Source organism: Nelumbo lutea, chromosome 7 (assembly GCF_056320005.1).
Source record: "Nelumbo lutea isolate HS-2025 chromosome 7, American lotus-T2T, whole genome shotgun sequence".
Taxonomy (NCBI): domain Eukaryota; kingdom Viridiplantae; phylum Streptophyta; class Magnoliopsida; order Proteales; family Nelumbonaceae; genus Nelumbo; species Nelumbo lutea.
The window spans coordinates 19,442,058-19,463,574 of NC_142690.1; the positions used below are offsets into that span (position 1 = coordinate 19,442,058).

Sequence of the window (21,517 nt, forward strand, 5' to 3'; positions counted from 1 at the left end):
TTGGCATTTCAATGCAACACATTGATTAGTCTGGAAGTAGGTGGTAATTGGTAGACTCAAATCCACATCTCTGTAGGGATTACCTAGCTAATATACCAACTTAGCCACCACTCAGTTGGTGTATCCATTTCAATTTAACTATGAGCTTATAAACATTAGATATATTCATATTAAACTGTAAATAGGGCATAATTTAAAAGTTAAACTCTATTAAATCACAATTAATATAACAATTATTTATTTCATAACAAAAATTAAGTTCTATTTAATTATAACTTATAACCCATTTAATAGTCAATGGTATATTATTAGTCTAAATAGTATACTTTAATTATTTAAAAGTTGGTTAATTTTAGAGTTAATATTTCAACCACCTAGGTGACCAAGTCAATGGTTTTTGATGAAATAATGGGTTATTCGAAACCTAAAATTAGAAATAGGGTTAGGTGATGGTTTGAACAGTTCAATTGTCTAGGTCAATGATAGGTTGAAAATATTAAATAAAACATCATAAAAATTATAAGATATTTCTATTCCATTTTAAAACAATAAAAATTTAGTAAATTATTTGAATAAAAATGATTATTGATTATTATTATTAATGATACAATTATTTATTAATATAATAAATATAAATAGATTAATTAAAAGTAATAAAATAAATAAATAATTCATATTTATTTAAAGTTAATACAAAATTATGTAGCAATTATTATTTTTATAGTTAACTTTTTTAATTATTTAACAATCCTATAAACCTCCCCTATGTTTTGACCTTAACAATAAATGTCCCCTATTGTTTTTAAAAAAAAATGTGCAAATAACTTCCAAATAGAAAACACTAATGTAATTAATGCACTATTTTTTTAATATCAAATTTACCCTTAACCAACTTAATTCAGATGTAAGTTTACTATAATACATTGAAAAGAAAATATTTGCTTCCTTTTACTTTCAATTCAACCTTTTTACCTTTCTTAATTTGTCTAAAAAAAGAGAGGTTGTTAGACAAAATAAATTAACAATGATACCTTACCAATGATAAATTTATTCCACTTTTGTACTTTTATGGTTTGTTTGACTATCGTGTGGTATGTAATTTTTCATCCAATCATCGGTGAATAGACACCAATTCTTTCCATTTTCTATTTTCCAATATGAACCTTTCTTGAGTTTATCCCTTTGCTCACAGATGCCTCTCTAGGCACAAGAAGCTTCTTTTTTTTTTTAATCTATCATTTCCTTAATTAATTTAACTTATTTAATTGCTTAATTTACTTAATTATCTTAATTAATATAATTTATTTAATTTACTTAATTAATTTTATTAAAGTGAATCATTTTCAAGCTTAAATAGTGCTACATAACCATGCTTTTATATTTTATTCATTCTCTAACGGATCCCTTCATTTGTATTTGCCTACAAATGACCTCTTTACCGAAGACTGAGATTGAAAATGGTATTTTTTTTTTCATTCTTTACAATAAAAAATGGCCGTTTCTGCAAAATTCAGGAGTTGTCAAGAGCCAACCCTCCCCCAAAAAAGAAAGAATTGTAACATTTATGTGTGCAATTGACATAAGTTAGGTTTTTATTTTTTATTCATCAAAGGAAAAGCATATGTTAGTTTTGATTTTTTTTTTTTTTTTTTTTACCTGGGCATGTAACACAGTAAGCGCTTTGAATTCCATCTTTCAAAAATGGGGAATCTCAGCTATTGAATCATGGAACATTAGTGGAGAACCATGTAGCGGAGCAGCCATTGATGACTCCACTTATATTCACATCCGCTATGCAGAATTCAACCCAGCGATCAAATGCTCTTGCGACTACAATAACAGAACTACCTGTCACATTAAAAAACTGTACGTGTCCATTAATTCTTGCGTCTCTCTCCATCAATCTATATAGATAGCTTTGTATTATTTGTTTTTACAGGAAAGTAGATGGCTTGGACATCAAGGGGGTTATTCCAGAAGAACTGTCCAAGCTGACTTATCTCACATACTTGTATGATTTTCTCATCTCTATCTTACGAAGCTTTATCTTTTTTGTTTATTCTTGGCTGTGGCTTTTACAAGTGGATGGATCATGAGTTATGACATAACTGCTACTATTTTGTTTTGGTCTAATATGATGGCGGTTTAGTAAATTTGTTATTATACCATTTTATGTCTAATCTTGCTCACATGGTCGTTTATTACATTCCTACTGAAATTTAGTATTTTACCTTTATACTGTTTTGTTCATATTAAAATAATGAAATACTGTAAAAATGGTATCAAAACAGCGGGAATAGAGCAAAGAAACCCCTCGAAATGTATTGAATGAATGAAGACATTTATAGATACATCTGTGCTTCTCTAAGTAACTCATCTGTAATTTAATACATGTGGCAATTAACACACATGGTTAAGTAGCCAGTTGTCCAATTCTAGAATGTTTTATTAGTATTCTAACACCCTCCCCAACTTGAAAATGAGGTTTTGAAATTGTGACACCTCGAGAGCTTTGGTTACGAGATCTGCTGGCTGGGTTGTTACTATTGATGTGGAAGGTTTTGATCTCGTTATTATGAATATGTTCCTGAGCAAAATGACAATCAATGTCAATATGCTTTTTGTGTCCGTGGAAAACTGGATTAGCAGTGATAAGGAGGGGAGATTGACTATCACAGTGCAACTCCATGGGTGTTGTATTGTGAATTGTTAAATACACAAAGACCAATTTAATCCAAATGAATTCTGAAGTTGTGACTGCCATAACTCAATACTCGGCTTCTGTAGAGGATCGTAACACATCTGTGCTGTTTTTTAGTTTTCCATGAGATTGAAGATTGTCCAAGCATCGTGATATAACCTATTGTGGAGCGCCAGGTAAGTGGACAACTAGCTCAGTCGGAATCACAGAAGGCCCGAACTACAAAATTATTAGTGGATTGGGTAAAGATGCTTTGATGAGGAGTGGACTTGAGATATCTAGCCACCCATAAAGCAACCTAAAGGTGTTCTTCACGTGGATCTTGCATGAATTGGCCTGGCCGAGTTGGTGTACTACAAGACTAAGGTCAAGCCTTTTATGAACTATTTGAGCTCGACCTGCGAAAAGCTCGATTTAACTCGATTTAAGTCGAGCTTTGAGCCAAGCTTGAGCCCAATAATATGAACTCATTTGCTAATTGAGCCAAGCTCAAGCCTAGCAAAGCTCGATTTGTGAGGCTTGTGCGCCTAATATATATAATAAATAATGTTTATTATATGTTGTACGTTATACACACACACATATATATATATAGTATATATACTTTTTTATTTTTATGTATAATAGTAATTAGTTTTTATAATTCTTATTTTTTGTATGTAAAATAAACATATCTTTTATATGTATAATAATAAAATGATATATATAATATTTTTATTTTTTATATGTATAATATTAAATATTTTTTATTTTTTTGTATATAAAATAAAAAATTGTTTTTATTTGTATAATTTTTATTTTTTTATAAGAAATTTGGCTCGGCTTGAGCCAAACTGAATTCAAACTTGTGAACTTTTAAGCTGAGTCAAATTCGAGTTCAAGTCTTTTTCTCAAATCGAGTTCAAACCTAATACAGATGAGCTCAGTTCGAATAATTACCATTCGACTTGACTCGACTCGAAACCACACGTATGAAATGTGTGGGCAGTGTGGTTTTCAATCTTCTCGGTAGAGGTTTGGAACGAGTTCACATCTGCACCCCCAAAGGGGGTACCACACAACGTCCCACGGCACATCCCACCGTATTAAAAACATCTCCGGATGATAATATCAACCCCAATGATGTCATCATTGGGAGATGTTCCAAAAGATGGCAGGTATGTCATCATTGGAATTCAAATCAGCCCCCACAATTCCCCCAAACAACGTCCCACATCCCACCTTATTAAAAACATCTCCGGATGATAATATCAACCCCAATGATGTCATCATTGGGAGATGTTCCAAATGATGTCATCATTGGGAAATGTGCTATCGGGCTCACCCTCTCCATTCTCATAGTCGTAACTCGTAAGTCGTCTAACATTCCCAAAAACGGTTTGGAGAAGCTTTGTAGTTCGGAGTGAACTTGAACTTAGGTTGTTTCCGCGGGTTCACCACAAGTTGTCCATCATGTTTCTCGCTTTTCGCGCCCTGATCTCCTCGCTTATTCCCTCAGTCGCCTGGTCACCTGGTCGGAGTATCCCGATTAGTCGCTTTGGAAACGGCTGCATTGATCTCCATAGGAGCAGGGCCATCCGGGATCTGAAGTGGGACGCCGTGCCATATTAAATCTACTACGAATATTACCTTTGCTACTGCCTTCCGGCGTCTCCCACGTCCTTCTACGATCTTCACCACGAAAGTTTCTTTACTTGTTCGAGGTTCTCGCAGGACCGTGGGTATTTAGCCCTGGGCCATGTTACCGATACCCTGGGCCCTTATTATTCCTTGGAGGTAGCTGTTTCCCTCACTATTGGGGATCTTTTTCAATCTTATGCTTGATAAAACAGCTTGCTTCGTCATGTCCTATTATGCCACAAAAGTAGCACAGAGTTGACAGCTTTTCATGTTGAAAATCATGTCACTCTTTGCTTCCATGCCACGCCTTGCACACGAAGATATTTGCTCCATTGAATTCGGTTTTGGATATCGATCTCAAATTCTCAATAGTCTTTCCGGCGGCCCTGGCTAGCATTTTCCCAACCCCCTTGGTCGTGCATTTGGATAAAAAAACAAGAAAAACAAAGGCTAGATATGTATATACTTTCATGGGTCTTATTTGAATCTAGGTCAGATATGGGTATACATGTGATACCTGTTCAGATTTTAATGCCTTTATAAGATATTAATTGAGTGGGACCTGCAAGAGTACAGAGATAAAGACTTAAAGAGTGGGGAGAAGGTGCCAATTGGCTCAGTTGGTAAGATCGCATGCTGGTTGTAGTGGAGACTGGGATCCAATCCCACCTTCACAAGGGTTGGGGATGGGCTACCCTCTGTTGTGTAGCCCTATGGAGAGGATAGAAAGAAAAAAAGAGGTTTCATCTAGTTAACTGGAGCAAAGTCTGCAGGCCAAAACCATGGTGATTTAGGGGTGAGAAGAGTCAAGGATTTCAATACTGCCCTTTTAGGAAAATGGTTTTGGCGTTTTGGGAAAAATCAGGGCGTTTGTGGAGAAGAGTGTCCTTGCCAAGTATGGCGAGAGAAATCTAGGGTGGGATCTAGGAGCTGCTAGCCAGTCCTATGGATGTTTAGTCTGAAAAAGGGATTGAAAAGGCTTTTGGTGATTTTGCACAAGGAGTGAAGTTCAAGATTGGGGATGGGTTGAGGGTGAAATTTTGGAAGGATGTCTGGTATGGAGAAAGGCCACTGGAAGAAGCTTTCCCTGATCTCTTTGAGGTGGCGGTGGATAAAGAATCCAAAGTAGCCGACTGTATGCAGCTGTAAGATGGAAGTGTGGTGTGGCTTCCTCATTTTAGAAGAAATTTAAATGACTGGGAGGTGGATTTATTGATGGAAATGTTGCATCTTCTATACAACACAGAAGTAGAAATTGGGAGGGCTGACTATAGAGTTTAGAAATGGGACAGAGCAGGAAAGTTCAGAGTCAAATCTTTTCACAATGCTATAACCATTAGAGAAGAGTAGTTAGTTCCTACCAACATCATTTGGTGCAAGAATGTTCCCTCAAAAATTGCTTTCCTTTTCTTGACTGCTTATTTAAACAAAGTCCTAACCAGGGATAATCTCCTGCGCAAGGAAATGCTTTTGGACTCATCAGATTGTGTTCTTTGTGAAGGCCACTAAGAATCTGTGGACCACCGGCTGTTAAGTTGCCATTTTTCTGCTGATATATGGTTCATAGTAGCTCAACTTCTTCAGGTGCAAACCTGTTGCCCAGGATCAGTAGCGAAGTTTTTAAAAGGATGGATGGTGAAAGGTCTGAGCAAAAGAAGAAAACCGATCTGGAAAGTAATCCCAGTGGTGGTGTTTTGGTGCTTATGGCAGGAGAGAAATGCAAGAATCTTCAAAACTAAGATCAGCTCTTTAGATTCTGTTTTTCAGGAAGTTTTGTGGAATATACACTCCTGGCTTATGGGTCATTTGTATTTTAAGAATATAGGTTTCAGTCCCCTTTTTGTATATGAAAATCCTTTTGTAAAGCAGGATGGAGGGTATAGTGCTGCTAGGACAGTTTTCTGATTAGTCCATGTGTACATCATTTTGTTGTACATGTTTGTTTTTCTTAATATATTCTTAGTTTCTAAAGTTACCTTCTCTAAAAAAAAAGTCCAATCAGCATGCTACTATCTTTTCCTGAATGCTACAAAAGACTTTAGGCAACCATTGGTTTTCTTCACCCTATAGACTTCATAAAAAGAGTTGATTAATGAGGACTGTAATCAGTCCAATTCTTGATGTGAATTTAATGAAAAAAAACAGAAAAGAGATGAGAGAAGAGAGAAGGTAACATAACTATTTATATTAACATCATAAATAAAGCAGCAATTACACTAATGCCCCTACTACTTACATAAGCAAATATCTAAAAACACTAACATCACTAACAACAACCTAACAAGAAATATAAAACAGCAAACAAGTAACGACATCAGTGGGGACCACAATAAATAACTGGCAGCAATATAACAACACCCGTTATTGCTCTACATCTCTATACCCCCCCTCAAGTTGGGAATAGATATCTATCATTCCCAACTTGCATAAATCTGTTTCCAATTTGGTCATTGTGACTGTCTTGGTGAAGAGATCAGTAAGCTACATATCTGACTGTCTTGGTGAAGAGATCAGTAAGCTGCATATCTGAGGCAATATATGGAGGACACATTTCTTGAGAAGCAACTCTCTCTTTGATAAAGTGTTGATCCACCTCAATATGTTTAGTTCTGTCATGCTAAACTGGATTATGGGCAATGTTAATAGCAACCTAATTGTCACTATACAATATTAGAGGCTTCTCATAAGCAATTCCCAGTTCCTCCAATAAGGACTTCCGACCTCAACCATAATACTTCAGCCACACCATGTGCTATAGATCCATATTCTGCTTCAACACTGGAATGAGCTACAACATTCTGTTTCCTACTCCTCCAAGAGACAAGGCTTACTCTTATAAAAGCACAATACCCAAAAGTAGACCTCCTGTCATCAACACACTCATCCCAATCAACATTTGTGTAAATTTTTATCTTCAAATAACTATTATTTCGGAAGAGTATGCCTTTGCCTGGACATCTTTTTAGGTAAGCAAGAATCCTCTCAACTGCAAGAAGTGAGTATAGTCATCAACAAACAACAGAAAATATGTGTGCCCCCATAGCAGTGATGTGATATGGTCTCCAAACATCAGCATGCATAATTTCAAAAGGAATAATACTTCTTTTATTGCTCAAAGAATAGGTTCTTCTATAGTTCTTTGCAAGTTCATAACTTTCACATTTTAAACAAGACATCTGGATTGACTCAAACAAACTGGGAAGCAAACGCCTTAAAGACTTAAAAGACAAATGACCTAACTGATTATGCCAAAGCATAATCTATAAAAAAAAGCATAATCTAACTCATAGATTGAGAAACAAGAGACCTTCCAACTTATTTATCTTCCCTATGTAGATACCCTCTAATTAGGTATATTCCATTTGTCTCACGGCCAATCCCAATTATCTTCATTGTCTCCAAATCCTAGAAAACACACTGATCAGGGAAAAAAGTCATTGAATAGTTTTGATTTTTAGTAATGCTACTAATTGACAATAGATTAGTACTACGTTTAGGAACATGCAAAATTGAAGACATGGATATGGCACCAAATAGTTTAATGTCTCCCTTCCCAGAGATGGGAACAAGGGATCCATTAGCAATGGATACTCTGTCTCCGCCAAGGGGTAAGCAATAAGTGTTAAGCAGAGAAAATAAGCTTGTCATGTGGTCATATGCACTTGAATCTATGACCCAACAATGTCCATTGTTACCTGGGCCTGAAACATGAAATGTTGATGCCCTTGTACCTGAATGAGCAAATGCTGAAGTAGGAGTGGCAGATGTAACCGATGACTGCGATGAGGGGACTGAAGTGCCAACTTCACTTTCCAACTGAGTCAGAGCAACTCGGACAACAGCTAAAGTGTCTAGGGTTGTGGCTCTTGTGTTGGATGAGGATGCACCATCAATAATGATAGCCACATTGGTATTCCCCTTTTTGTTTTTGAGTTTGGCTGGAATTAAATGTGGATATAACTTCTAACAAATGTCCCTGGTATGTTTCGGCTTCTCTCAATGGTCACAAACTAACTCCTTTTTATCCTCATTCTTTATGTCCCTTTCCTTGTCACCCCCAAATTTTGGTTTCACTATTGCTAGGGCTGATTCCATAGGCTGAAATTGCAACATAACCTTTCTCCTACTTTCTTCGTTGTGCACTAGAGAATAGGCTTGAGATAAGGTCACACTCTCCCTGGTGAGTAGTTGTTGTCTCACAATATCATACTCTAAATTCAGACCAACTAGGAATCAAAAACCTTATTGTTCTCAACCTGTTTTCTATAGGTTTTTGCATCCTTTTGACTTTCCCACTCAATGGTTTCTAGGTGACCAATTTTATGCCATAATGATTTCAGTGGAAAAGTAAACTGACATTGGTTTCTCTCCTTGCTTGAGATTATTTATTTCACATTTCAGTTCATAGGCCCTAACAACATTGAGTGGCTGAGAGTAGGTTTCCTTCACCACTTCCTAGATCTCTTTAGTTGTTTTTGCCCACAAGTAATTCCGGCTAATATGAGGCTGTGCAGAGTTACTTAGCCAAGTCATGATCAAATAGTTCTCTTGAACCCATTTGGCATATGAAGGGTCTTCCTTGGCTGGTTTCTTTACATCCCCATTCTCATAGTGTAACTTCTCTCTGCCATCATGGTTGACTGAGCCCATTCCAATTAATTAGAGCCATCAAATTTAACAGTGGTAATCTGAAAACTGTTTTCTTCCATGTTTCCAGCCCCCAAAACACGTTCCCCTTGAGTCCTAAACTCAGCTCCTGCCATTTCTATAAGAGATTTATCAGAAGAATCCAGTTCTCTGCAAGACCCCCCCTTCCCCCAAAAGAGAAGCTTTTGTGCTATAACAAATATAGTAATCACCCAGAAAAGGTTTGGAAGCTGAAACTAGCCTAGAAATTACCTAGAAAACAGTTTGAAATGCTGAAACTGATCTAGAAATCACCCAGAAAATTGTTAACAGTCAGGTCTGATTTTAGGGTTAAGAAAAACCCTAGAAAAAACAAATAATTCTCATTTGCTCCTTCTATATAGGTCTGATCTATCTCTGATTGGCATCGATCGCAAGGAAAAAAAAAACTTACCCAGGAAAACTTGATTGCCACTTCCAATCCCAGTCTGAACCCTAATCTTGATCCTTCTTGTTCTTCTCTTATTCTTCCTAATTACTAGATACTCTCCAAGACTATACAAATCCTTGGACAACTTTTAAACCCTTCCAGTAACCTCCAAGAATCAGCTGATGGGCAGATCTTGCTAAACTTCCCGCTCTAGGAAGTTCTCATGTAGTCAGCTGGATTAGACACACATGAGAAACCTTAGATTGGCTCTGATACCAGATTGACTAATGAGGACTGTAATCAGTCCAATTCTTGATATGAATTTAATGGGAAAAAGTAACAAGAAAAGAAGAAGAGAACAGAGAGAAGAGAAGAGATGAGAGAAAGAGTGTGGGTTGACTAGAGTTCCCCCCCCCCCCCCCCCCCACTCAACTATTTATATTAATATCATAAATAAGGCAGCAATAACACTAATGCCCCTACTGCTTATATAAGCAAATAACTAACAAAATTAACATCACTAACAGCAAATATAAAACAGCAAACAAGTAACAGCAGCAGTGGGGACCACAATAAATAACTAACAGCAATATAACAGCACACATTATTGCTCTACATCTCTACAAGTACAATAAGTCCAGCCTTTTCTTTTAGTGTCTTTTTAGGGTTCCCATAACCTAGAAGTTGCATAGAGTGGTTGTTTATTGGCTTTGTCTCTCTCTCTCTCTCTCTCTCTCTCTCTCCTATGTGAATTATATATTGAATTATGATTATCCCCTTTACAAAATTATACGACTTTGAGGACTCGAACTGATGGACCACTGTACCATCAAATTGATAACAAATTCAATGTCCAGTATCACCCCGGCCTTCACTACAACTCTTATAATTGAAAAAGTAGTATGATTTTGTACCATGAGGATGAGATATGTCTTGATGTCTTCTTTTATGAAAAGATGAAATGAGCCATGCAAAAGAAAAAGAGAGAGAGAGAGAAGTGAGCCATGCAAACTGAGGTCCATGTATTTGGATGATATGTACAATAGGTAAGGGTAATTAAACTCTAATGGTATTTGATCCATTTGTTGTCATCACATTAAATGATATTGCTCGTGCAGGAAGCTGGATAGAAATTATTTAACAGGTCCAATACCTGCATTTCTTGGCAATTTATCTGCAATGGAATCCATGTAAGTCAAACCTTTTATTGAAAATTTGATATGTGCCAAATCTAAAGATTGATGTGAAATGAAATGACATTTGAAAGCAATGACTCTCTGAGGTTTGGATTTACCCGTGTTGATGCTTAAATTTGAACACATGCAACATCAAACCCAGCCTCTGTGCCTATCAATTCCGGAGGGCTTTACACTTCTCAAAGGGGGTTAAAATCATGCTACGTTTCAGCTTTAATCCTCTAAACAAACTATCTGCAACTCTCTTTCAATCTCTTGGTGGTTCTTTGGTAACCACTACTAGTTTGTTCTCCCAATCATCCTTGGTTGCATTCAAGACTATTCTACTGTCACTTTTAGCTTGTCCCACAGTCAGCGACCCTACTACCTTCTTAGACTGCAGCTGCTCCTCCTTTCCTGCAGGTTCTTTACTAGACTCCCGTGTTTTCTCTGCAGATTCCGTCCTAGTGTCTTGCAAGCCTTCCACCTAGAGAATGAATTCTCTCAGAGCACCTGTGACCTCTTTCCAACCAGTTGCCATTTTTCCTTCTGGGAAGCAAACCAATTGCTTTTTTCTTTCTCCAAAGTATTCAATGAGCACCAGAAATCTACCCTTAGCATTCTTTCTCCTTTCTGCCATGTACCTCCTACCACCTTCCTCTGTTGACCCCTTACATGCCAGCTTCCAGCTCACTTGGGTTGCTTTCTCAGCAAAAGCTTTAAACCAGACAATAGCCCTCTCCCCTAACAGGAGCACCATGGCCATTTTCATCTCTTTAATCTTCAATGCTGTCTTCCCCTTCACCCTGAAACGTTCAAAGAGAAATTGCTTTGCTTCGATTTCCAAAGGTCTTTTCCACAAAGCTGCCTTCACAAACTTACCTTCCATCCTCTCCACAACTTCCTGCTGTCTTCTTCTGTTAGTTATTTTCTACATTTACATATGACTAGTTGCATGGGGAGCTGGCAAGATTGTGGTTTAGAAAGTAATGAGGTATTCATATTTGATAAATATCTATATTCACATATTGTTTATGTCTGAAATAATATTTGTATTCATTCCTTGACAAAAGCTTCCTTTAGTATCTATTGGTTTAATTCTAAAATATTATATTTAGTTTTGGCTACTGCTATGTAAGTAATTCTTTTGTATCTCAAGTTATTGTATCATCCTATTATATTTGGTGGTCATTCTGTCTGTCTTTGCTTGATCTTATAATCATTTACTTAATGTATATTGCCACAACTTTTGGCATAAGATAATCTAGGCCTTTAGTCATTCCCTCCCTACTTCTTTGTCTATATAACGTGCATTCCCTTCTATCAACATTTTATCAACTCAGACAGTGTCTGGAAAGCTCTTGGAATTGGAATTCAAAAAGCCTTTCTATTGATTTCTTTTTTTTTTTTTTTGGTAAGAATGGACTTTACAAATCAATAAAGGTTTGAGGGATACATTTGTCATTTAAATATCATTAGGAAGAGTGCGATGATAATTTAGGTATTTAAATGAAGTCCTAATGTTACAATCTCAGTAGACGTTAAACTTTGCTGATCTTTGTAGAAGCCAAAAGCCAGAATCAGTAATTTTCTGGCTTCTGCTTAATTACGAAGGGAAAAAAAACTTGGAGCAATCCCAAACAGGGCTGCATTACTTTCTTATGCTAATTTGTGATTCATTTAACACTTGTTTTTTCTATGTTACTAGGTCATTTGGTACGAATGCATTGTCTGGAAACATCCCAGCAGAGCTTGGAAAACTAACAAATCTAAAATTACTGTAAGATCAACCTTTCTTTTTAAAGTTTTAACAATGAAAATTGAGGTTTGGTGTTCTTATATCAGCAGGACAATGAAAAATTTCATTCATTAATTTAAAGAGGTACAGCAAAAGGTTGTGAGTACAAACAAGGAAAAATAGTTACAGCCTTAGCTTTCCCACCCACCCGTATATTTTACACCAAAACCCAAAAAAGTTGCTATTCTATTGGCTCCCTGCTTAGCCAGGCAGTTAGCCCAGCCATTAGCTGATCTTTGAACCCATTTAATTTCAATCTGCATATCCTTTGATAGTGGTGTTCATGGTCTTGTTTGGAGAAGATCTCAGACCAAACCAATTAATTATGGTTTGAGAAGTTCTCAGACCAAAATAAACCATTTTAATATAGATACCAAACCAGACCAACTGTTTTATTATGGTTTGGGCCATTCTATTAGGCTTAATCCAATAAGAAAGCCCAAATAGCATATTTTTTTTTATATTATATTAATGCAACCCAATTATATTGTATTATATATATTTTGGTTTATGGTTTGGTTTTATTTCTAAAATTCAGAAAATTGAACTGAGACCATAAACTGAAATATGAAATTATTCCAAACTGAACCAGACTGTTTCTAAGTCTATACCAGATCAAACCGTCAATTTCTGTTTGTTGATCTGGACCATATAATTAACACCCCTATCCTTTGAGAACCATTTGCTTTTATTTTTTAATTTTTTTGTTGAAGAAGGTAAAGTATAATCGCATTAAATATCAATAGGTGTATACTGTATACAAAAAAATGGTCCTTTGTACAAAGAGCTTCTTTACATATGAACAAATCTTAAGGACCACGAAAAAATTCACTTCCAAAAAAGAGGATGAAGTGAATTCTCCTTCAAAATAAGTAGACATTCAGCTTCTAATCATTTCTATAGTTGAAATTGTGAATAGATTGATTAACCCTAGTTTAGTTCTAGGTCTGAAGTATGTAAGAAGAATAGTCGGTCTAGGAGAGAAAAGTTACCTCACCTAGCCGACCCACATTGTATTTAATTTGTATATATTGAATTACAAAAGTCAATATTGTCCCTCATTAAGTATGGGACACATAACTTTAACTCAGATAGAACAGACTATTCAATCTTAATTAGATAGACAAAAGACCTAACTACCCTTGTACTATCAATTCTAACACTCCCTCTCAAGCTGGAGAATATATGTCATTATAGTCCTAGCTTGTCACATATGTAATCCACTCTTCCATGAGACGACCCCTTTGTAAACAGATTTGCCCATTTGTTTCTTGAACTCGCATGAGCTGTAGTTATCACTCCATCGATCACTTTTTCTCGTACAAAGTGGCAATCGACTTCAATATGCTTTGTTCTCTCAAGGAAGACTCAATTAGAAGAAATGTGTTCAACAGCTTGATTATCACAGTACAATCTCATGGGCTTACCAATTGAGAACCCCATTTCTTGCAAAAGATTTTTCAGCCATATTAGTTCACATGTAATATGAGCCATAGCCCTGTACTCAGCTTTTGCGCTGCTCCTTGCCACCACTGTTTGTTTCTTGCTCTTCCAAGTTATCAGATTGCCACTAAGGAAGGTACAATATCCTGTAGTTGACCTTCGATTCGACACAGATTTGGCCCAATCAGCATCTGTATACCCTTCTATCTCAAGAGTTCCTCCACATTTGTATAATAGACCATGACCTGGATCTCCCTTCAGGTACCTGACTATTCTTATAACTGCTTCCCAATGTGGAACCTGAGGATGTTGCATAAACTGACTCACCATACTTACAACAAATGATATATCTGGCCGTGTAATAGTTAGATAGTTCAATTTTCCCACCAACCTCCTGTACCTTCCATAATCATTAAACTCTTTGTTGGTTCGGCTGTCTTAATTTGTTTGTTTATTTTTGTTGGGTCTTAAGTCATTAGTTATTGGGCCTAATCTTATTTAGTGTTTTATTTGACTAGGTGTCCCATAACTAATCAGGGGCATTCTAGTCTATTTATGTAACATTATGTAATGCTCTTGTATATAATAGAATAAGGCCGGCTGAGAAAGCATTGCTGCCCTTCTCATATCTTCTCCTTCTTCTTCTTCTCTTCTCATTCGGCAGCCTTATTCCAGCAAACATGGTATCAAAGCTCTAATCTTTTGCCTGGTTACAGCAGCCGCTTCTTCTTCTACTCGCATTTGACTCTCTCTCTTCTTCTTTTCTATCTTGGTTGCTGCAAAGAAACCCTAGGGTTGGTCATAGAACACAGCAGGACCTACATCTAGGGTTTCCCTTGGTTGTAGGGCCCAAGGGAAGTTAGGCCCAAAAGTTGATGCCCTAATAGCACAGTACAGCAGACTGTAGCCATTCGGCTAAGAGGGATCTGTGTAGAATAGATCTAGGAGGGAGGACTGATCTCAGTAGTCCTAGAACTATTTGTGGGTGAGGTTATAGCCTGCAATAATAGTGATTAGCACACAGTAGAAACCAACACGGCAAGTTGCAGGCTGCGGCAGCAGTGATTAGAACACAACAGAAGGTAGCACAACAGATTATAGTCTGTGACAGCAGTAATTAGGGCACAGTGCAGCAGTGTAGTACTCGGTGTTTCAGCTCTGTGATGGGTTCTCAGGACCGAGTTTACAGTGCAGCAAGTTCTGTAAGTTTGAAACAGTTCTCTATATATTGTGTTTACAGTCTTGACATTTACAAGTAGGAGAAGATGTCTTCCATTTTAGGGAAGTGTCTTCTAGAGATGTTAGGGCTTGTGGGAGGTCTCCTAATCTAGAGAATCCAAATCTGCACAACCTATAGATAACAAATGTGTTGTTGGATGTGTACAACTTCAGAGAATGGTCTGTTTCAGCCATGCTCTTCATCACATCCCGGGAACTCACTGGTTACTTGGACGGGCAGAAGAAGGAACCCGAAGTGGGGAGTGCTGAATATGCAGTTTGGCGCAAGGAGAATGCTACAATTATGTCCTGGCTATTTGCTTCAATGACTCCAAGAGTAGCTAGGACTGTTCAACATTTCTCCATGGTTGCCAAGATATGGGAAAAAGTGTTTAAAACCTATGGCCAGAAAAAAAATAATGCCAGAATTTATAAACTGAATCAAGACATTGCTGCCTTGAGGCAAGGAGATATGAGTGTTGCAACATATTTTGCTACACTAGAAGGACTATGGGAAGAGCTAGATCATCACCTTATTATTGATTGGGAAAATGCCAGAGACAAGGAAAAGCATGACAAATAGGTTGAAGAGGGTATAGCATTTAAATTTTTGGCGCCTAGATCCAATATATGAGAGCATAAGGTCCCAAAATCTGGGAAGGGATGAAATGCCAGACTTACATCATGTCTACTACCTTGTGAGGAATGAAGAGGTGAGAAGAAAAGAGATGCAGGTTCATACTCAAACTAAACTAGCTGAACAGTTTGTGGAACATTCGACCCTAATCTCTACAAATTAAAGGGGGAACAGGTACTCAGACAAGAGACATCTGAAGTGCACCCACTGTGGAGGAGAAAGGAATGTGAAAGAGACCTGTTGGGTTCTCTATCCGCATCTGAAGCCAGCTGCACTGAGGAAAGATAAGAAGCATCACAAAGGTCAACTTGCAAGTGGGAATCTGGCTGCGAGTTACAGTGATGATGGTTCAAAACACTCATCCACAGTTACTTCCTCTTCCATGGGACAGACTACTAATTCCCCTGGAACCGGGTCCTTGGGTTTTACTACCGATGAGGTAGAGGTACTTAGCTGGGCTCTAGCCCGTCTAAGGACCAATTCTCTTGCTTCCTCCTCCCTTGCCAGATTAGGTATTGTCTTTGCCTTTAGTGCAACTAGTACTATTGATCCTACCTCTTGGATTATTGATTTTGGTGTAACTGACCACATGACACATGTTTTCTCTATTTTCTTCCTATCATTTAATGTCTGGCCAAGATAAGATGAGGGTTGCTGATGGTTCTCTCTCTACCATCTCTGGGAAAAGGAGTGGTTGACCTAAGCAAAGACCTCTCACTCAAATCTGTCTTGCATGTTCCCAATCTTTTTTCAAATCTCTTATCTTACCAAAAATTTGAATTGTAGCATAACCTTTTTTTCTACCCATTGTGTCTTTCAGGACAGATTGATGAAAAGAACGATTGGGAGCGGTCATGAGTGTGGAGGTCTCTACTAACTTGATGCAGACATCAGTTCGGCCTTACAAACATCTACTACTAGTAGTCTGTCCAATGTGGAGTCAATAACTAGGTTACATCTGTGGCATGCTAGGTTAGGTCAATTACCGTTTTCATCATTGGAAGTGTTATTTCCAGAATTATTCAAAGGTATTTCAAGTCAAGAGTTAGTTTGTGAAGTCTGTCAACTTTCAAAGCAATGTAGATCTGTTTATTCAACCTCTAGTAATGAAATCCAAGCTTTTTTTGATTTATTCCACTCTGATGTTTGGGGCCCCTCTCCCATTATTTCTGTTGATGGCTTTCGATACTTTATCAGTTTTATTGATAACTATTCTCGATGCACATGGATCTACTTATTAAAAGCACGAGATGAAGTGCCGCGGGTAACCATGACATTTTGCAAAATGATTGAAAAACAATTTGGCAAGAAAATCAAACAATTCAGGTTAGATAATGTTGCTGAATATTTTGAAAGGTCCTTGAATTTGTTTATGGAGGATGTTGGAATGATTCATCAATCATCTTGTGCTAGTACCCCCCAACAAAATGGGGTTGCTGAGCGCAAGAATAGACACCTATTGGAGACTGCTCGAGCCTTACTATTTCAGCATAAAGTTCCAAAAAACTATTGGTCTCAAGCAATCCTTACTGCATCATATCTGATAAATCGAATGCCATCCAAGGTATTGGGGATGAAAACTCCTTTCTTTGTTCTTTGCCCTCACCTTCTTGACTTTTCTCTTCCACCAAGAGTCTGGTTGTGTATGCTTTGTACATGTCAAGGATCCGAAGAACAAATTGGATCCTAGGGCTATGAAGGGAATCTTTTTGGGGTACTCCCCAACTCGGAAGGGGTATAAGTGTTATGATCCAGTCACCAAGAAAAAATATGTCACAAAGGATGTGGTATTCTTTGAGTCTCAATCCTATTTTCATTCTTCCCAGAATCCTCTTCAGGGGGAGACTAGTGGGATGGAAGAGGATTCTTCTACCTCGGACCTTCCATCTTCTCCTCCCGATCCACCTAGTTGTGGTATTCCGGGTGAATCTAGTGAGGCTCCCATTGTTCCAGCTACTACTAGTGATGTTGCAAATGTTACTGAAGACTCCAGCAGGTAGAAAAGAGATATTAGAATCACCTACAACAGAAGGAAGAAGGGTCCTCTAACTCATGACAGTAACCAATTGGACTCAGATCAACTTGTTTCAGAAACTCAAGGTAATCCTATTAATTCCTCTGACTTGGATCTTCCTATTGCCCTTTGTAAGTCTACCCGTTCTTGTACTATCAGACACCCCATTGCTGATTTTGTGTCTTACTCCCATTTCTTTCCTCGTTATTGTTCTTTTCTGTCTGCTCTCTCTTCTATGCATGTCCCTACTAGGTATTCAGAGGCAGTATCTTGCCCAAAATGGAAAGGAGCTATGGACGAAGAAATGAAGGCCTTAGTGGATCTACTAGAAGGGAAATGCACTGTTGGATGCAAGTGGGTGTTCACTGTGAAGCATAGGGAGGACAGGTCCATTGAAAGGTACAAGGCTAGACTGGTAGCAAAAGGGTTTACTCAAAAAGAAGGGATTGACTACAAAGAAACCTTTGCTCTGGTAGCAAAGCTCAACACAATCCGAGTTCTATTATCATTAGTTGCAAACTTCTCATGGGAGCTACATCAGTTGGACGTGAAGAATGCTTTCTTAAATGGCGACCTACATGAAGAGGTATTCATGGATCCTCCACCAGGTTATGGGTTTGGCAAGAAGGTATGTAGACTGAGAAAAGCTCTATACAGTCTTAAGCAGGCCCCTCGTGCTTGGTTTGAGAAACTATGTGGGGCCATGAAGAAAGAGGGTTACACTCAAAGTGGGGCAGATCATACCCTGTTCATAAGGAAGAGAAATGACAAACTTACAACACTTATTGTCTATGTGGATGATATGGTAATTACAGGGGATGATCAGGAAGAGATTAAAAGACTAAAGGAGGTATTGGCTACTGAATTTGAGATCAAAGACCTGGGCCAACTGAGATATTTTCTTGGGATTGAAGTTGCTAGATCCAAAGAGGGCATCTATATATGTCAACGGAAATACATCCTTGATCTTCTACAAGAGACAGGCATGATGGGGTGTAGGCCAACAGATACTCCAATAGAACAGAACCATGGTCTACAGGAGTCAGTAGGAGAAGACTACCTTGATAAGGAAAGATATCAAAAGCTGGTGGGGAAGTTGATTTACTTGTCCTTCACTCACCTTGACATTGCTTATGCTGTACATGTTGTCAGTCAGTTCATGCACACCTCACATGAAAGGTGTGGAAAGGATCCTTAGATATTTGAAGTCTTGCCCGGGGAAAGGGATTCTGTTCAGAAAAAAACAATAAAATTGAAGTTGAAGGATATATTGATGCAGATTGGGCTGGCTCTATTGGGGACAGGAAGTCTACTTCCGTTAGACAGTTGTATGCCCTTAGCTTCAATCAGATAGATGTACCTTATGAATTTATTGTAAATGAATAAAGTACACATTTGATTCATGTTCCTGTGGTGTGTTTCTGTGTAATACACTTAAATTGGACACTTAATGAGACTCGTGTTAGTTTAGAATGTTCACAGCCATTGGGTAAGTCTGAGGAGATTTATCCTGCCAAGCCTGACACTGGTGTGCTGCCAACTGTTGGGGTGGCCTGTCTCAGCCACCAGGGTGAGATCCGAAGCACATGCAATGTAGGATTAATAGAACCTTTGAACCGGACCAGATTTCTAGTATTACCCTGGACCTTGGAGATTGATGGGCAAAACTGGAAAGTTACACCTGACCCCTAGACTTGATTATGATACTGCACTAGGTGTCGGATTGGGCTGTCTTTGATATGCCAACCAGTGAGATCCTTAGCGGGGGTCAAAACTTGGGTATGTTGGGACAGTCTGAGAATTCATCTGAGTAGGTGATCATAGTGACAGGATCAGCCCCTTTGTCGGACAAAGGTAATGATCGGGAATGCACTCTCTCTGATGGAAACCAAGACTGTCGGCAACCGATTTCAATTGTTGAGATTTTGTTTTGCAAAATATATTTATATGCAGAATATATATATAATATATATATATATATATATATATATATATATGTTATGGTTTCGAAATGATTTGCAAAAGGTTTTAATTCCCAGGATCCATGCGTGCAGAGAGTGCAACACTGTTCCTTGCATCCGAGGGAGAGGTCCTTTCTTGTCGGGCAGTGTTTGATCATTATGGGCTGAGAGGTTATGTGTAAGACTATTGGGGATAATACCATGGGCTAATCTTGCATCTGCCCACAGTCCCTAGGTGTTACAAGGTGGCTTGGCCCAAGGACCACTTAGGATTAGTGTTGGGCCCATAGAGCCAATGTTATGGGTTTCAGGGGGTGCACTGTCTTTAACAGTGTATTCGGCCAGGCCTTGTAACAAAGGTTGGGCTGAACCCATGTGGCTAATGTGTGGATCAATGTTTGGGTCCCATGCCATACAAGGAAGCCCAACTGGGCAGCAGTTTGGAAGGCTAAGTGAGTACATAATTTTAAATGGGCTTAAAGCCCATTTCGAACTGGGCTGATTTGATCAGTTAATTAAAGGGGCGAATTCTAGGATGGATCTGCTGGTAGGATTAGGCCTTGACTCTATCCACTTAGAGAGTCCAAGATCTAAATAAGATTTAGATCTGGAAGCCTACTAATAAGATTTGGAGATGGCTGATCTAATCTACAGATAAGATAAGGGTTCTCCCTTATCACTTAAAGGGACTTCTGATCCTTATATGATTTGGATCAGCAACTCCTAATGGGATTAGGAGTTGATCCCTTTAAGCCTATAAAAGGAGGTGGCGACAACTTTAGAAGACACAACAAGATACAAAAGCACTGCACAGTACAAGGAAAGAAGAGAGAATTGTGCACCCTGCAAATACTCTCTTGCCTCCTTCCTACAGCTGCCACCTCCAGCAGTTCGATCTCCTACTCTCTACAGGAGTAATCAAGATTTGATCTTGATTCCAATCTTTTGGCGAAAAGATTAATTGGATCTATACTCACGAGCCATCCTTTTGATTCTTGCGAAGGGTCAAGTTCTTTTGGAAGAACATTGTTGATTTTGCTCCATCTTGCACTGCGCCATCTTCAGTGGGAGCAGTCTTTGGATCCTTCCTTGGGCATGAACACCTCCATTGAGAGAAAGTACTTCTCTGTATCAGGTATATCTCTCTCCTCCTTTTGGTTCAGATCTGGTTTGGTTATTGGTTCAAGATTGATCATTGAAAAATGTGTTTTTCAAAATAAGGAATTCGATTCCCAGCAAAGATGGGAGAATTTTTTTTGAAATTCGCCTAGTCCGTTCCGCAAGATTTGGGTGTCCATATGATGGATATCCCATCCCATCAACTTTCGGGTACTACACCTTTGTTGGAGGAAATTTAGTTACATGGAGGAGTAAAAAACAAAATGTGGTTGCTAGATCTAGTGCAGAGGCCGAATATCGTGCTATGGCTCATGGTGTTGTTGAACTTCTGTGGCTTAAGATCATTTTTGGTGAACTTGGAATAAAGATCGAGTGCTCTCTCAGGTTGCACTGTGACAAGGGTGCAATCAACATTGCAAATAACCCAGTGCAACATGATAGAATGAAACATATTGAGATAGACCGCCACTTTGTCAGAGAAAGAATCGTCTCAAGAGAACTCTGCATTCCTTATACTCCCTCTGAAATTCTTGGACTTACTCGGCAAGCTAAACATGATTGACATCCATGCTTAGCTTGAGGGGGAGTGTTGGTTCGACTGTCTTAATTTGTTTGTTTATCTTTGTTGGGTCTTAAGTCATTAGTTATTGGGCCTAATCTTATTTAGTGTTTTATTTGACTAGGTGTCCCATCACTAATCAGGGGCATTCTAGTCTATTTATGTAACATTATGTAATGCTCTTATATATAATAGAATAGGGCCATGACCTTGCAA

At 38.1% G+C, this 21,517-nt stretch overlaps 1 protein-coding gene across 2 annotated transcripts in view; it reads left to right on the forward strand.

The window, feature by feature from the left end:
* The window catches only part of LOC148845486 (putative LRR receptor-like serine/threonine-protein kinase At1g56140), an 85,006-nt gene that overhangs the window by 10,016 nt on the left and 53,473 nt on the right, over positions 1-21,517 (forward strand). The window contains exons 2-6 of one of the 2 annotated variants that reach the window (XM_088954275.1): positions 1,674-1,866; positions 1,940-2,011; positions 10,496-10,567; positions 12,261-12,332; positions 12,433-12,434. In XM_088954275.1, coding sequence (XP_088810401.1) covers positions 1,674-1,866; positions 1,940-2,011; positions 10,496-10,567; positions 12,261-12,332; positions 12,433-12,434 — 411 coding nt within the window. Of the gene's footprint in view, positions 1-1,673; positions 1,867-1,939; positions 2,012-10,495; positions 10,568-12,260; positions 12,333-12,432; positions 12,435-21,517 lie in introns of those variants that run through there. The other variant, XM_088954274.1, reaches the window with a different exon arrangement.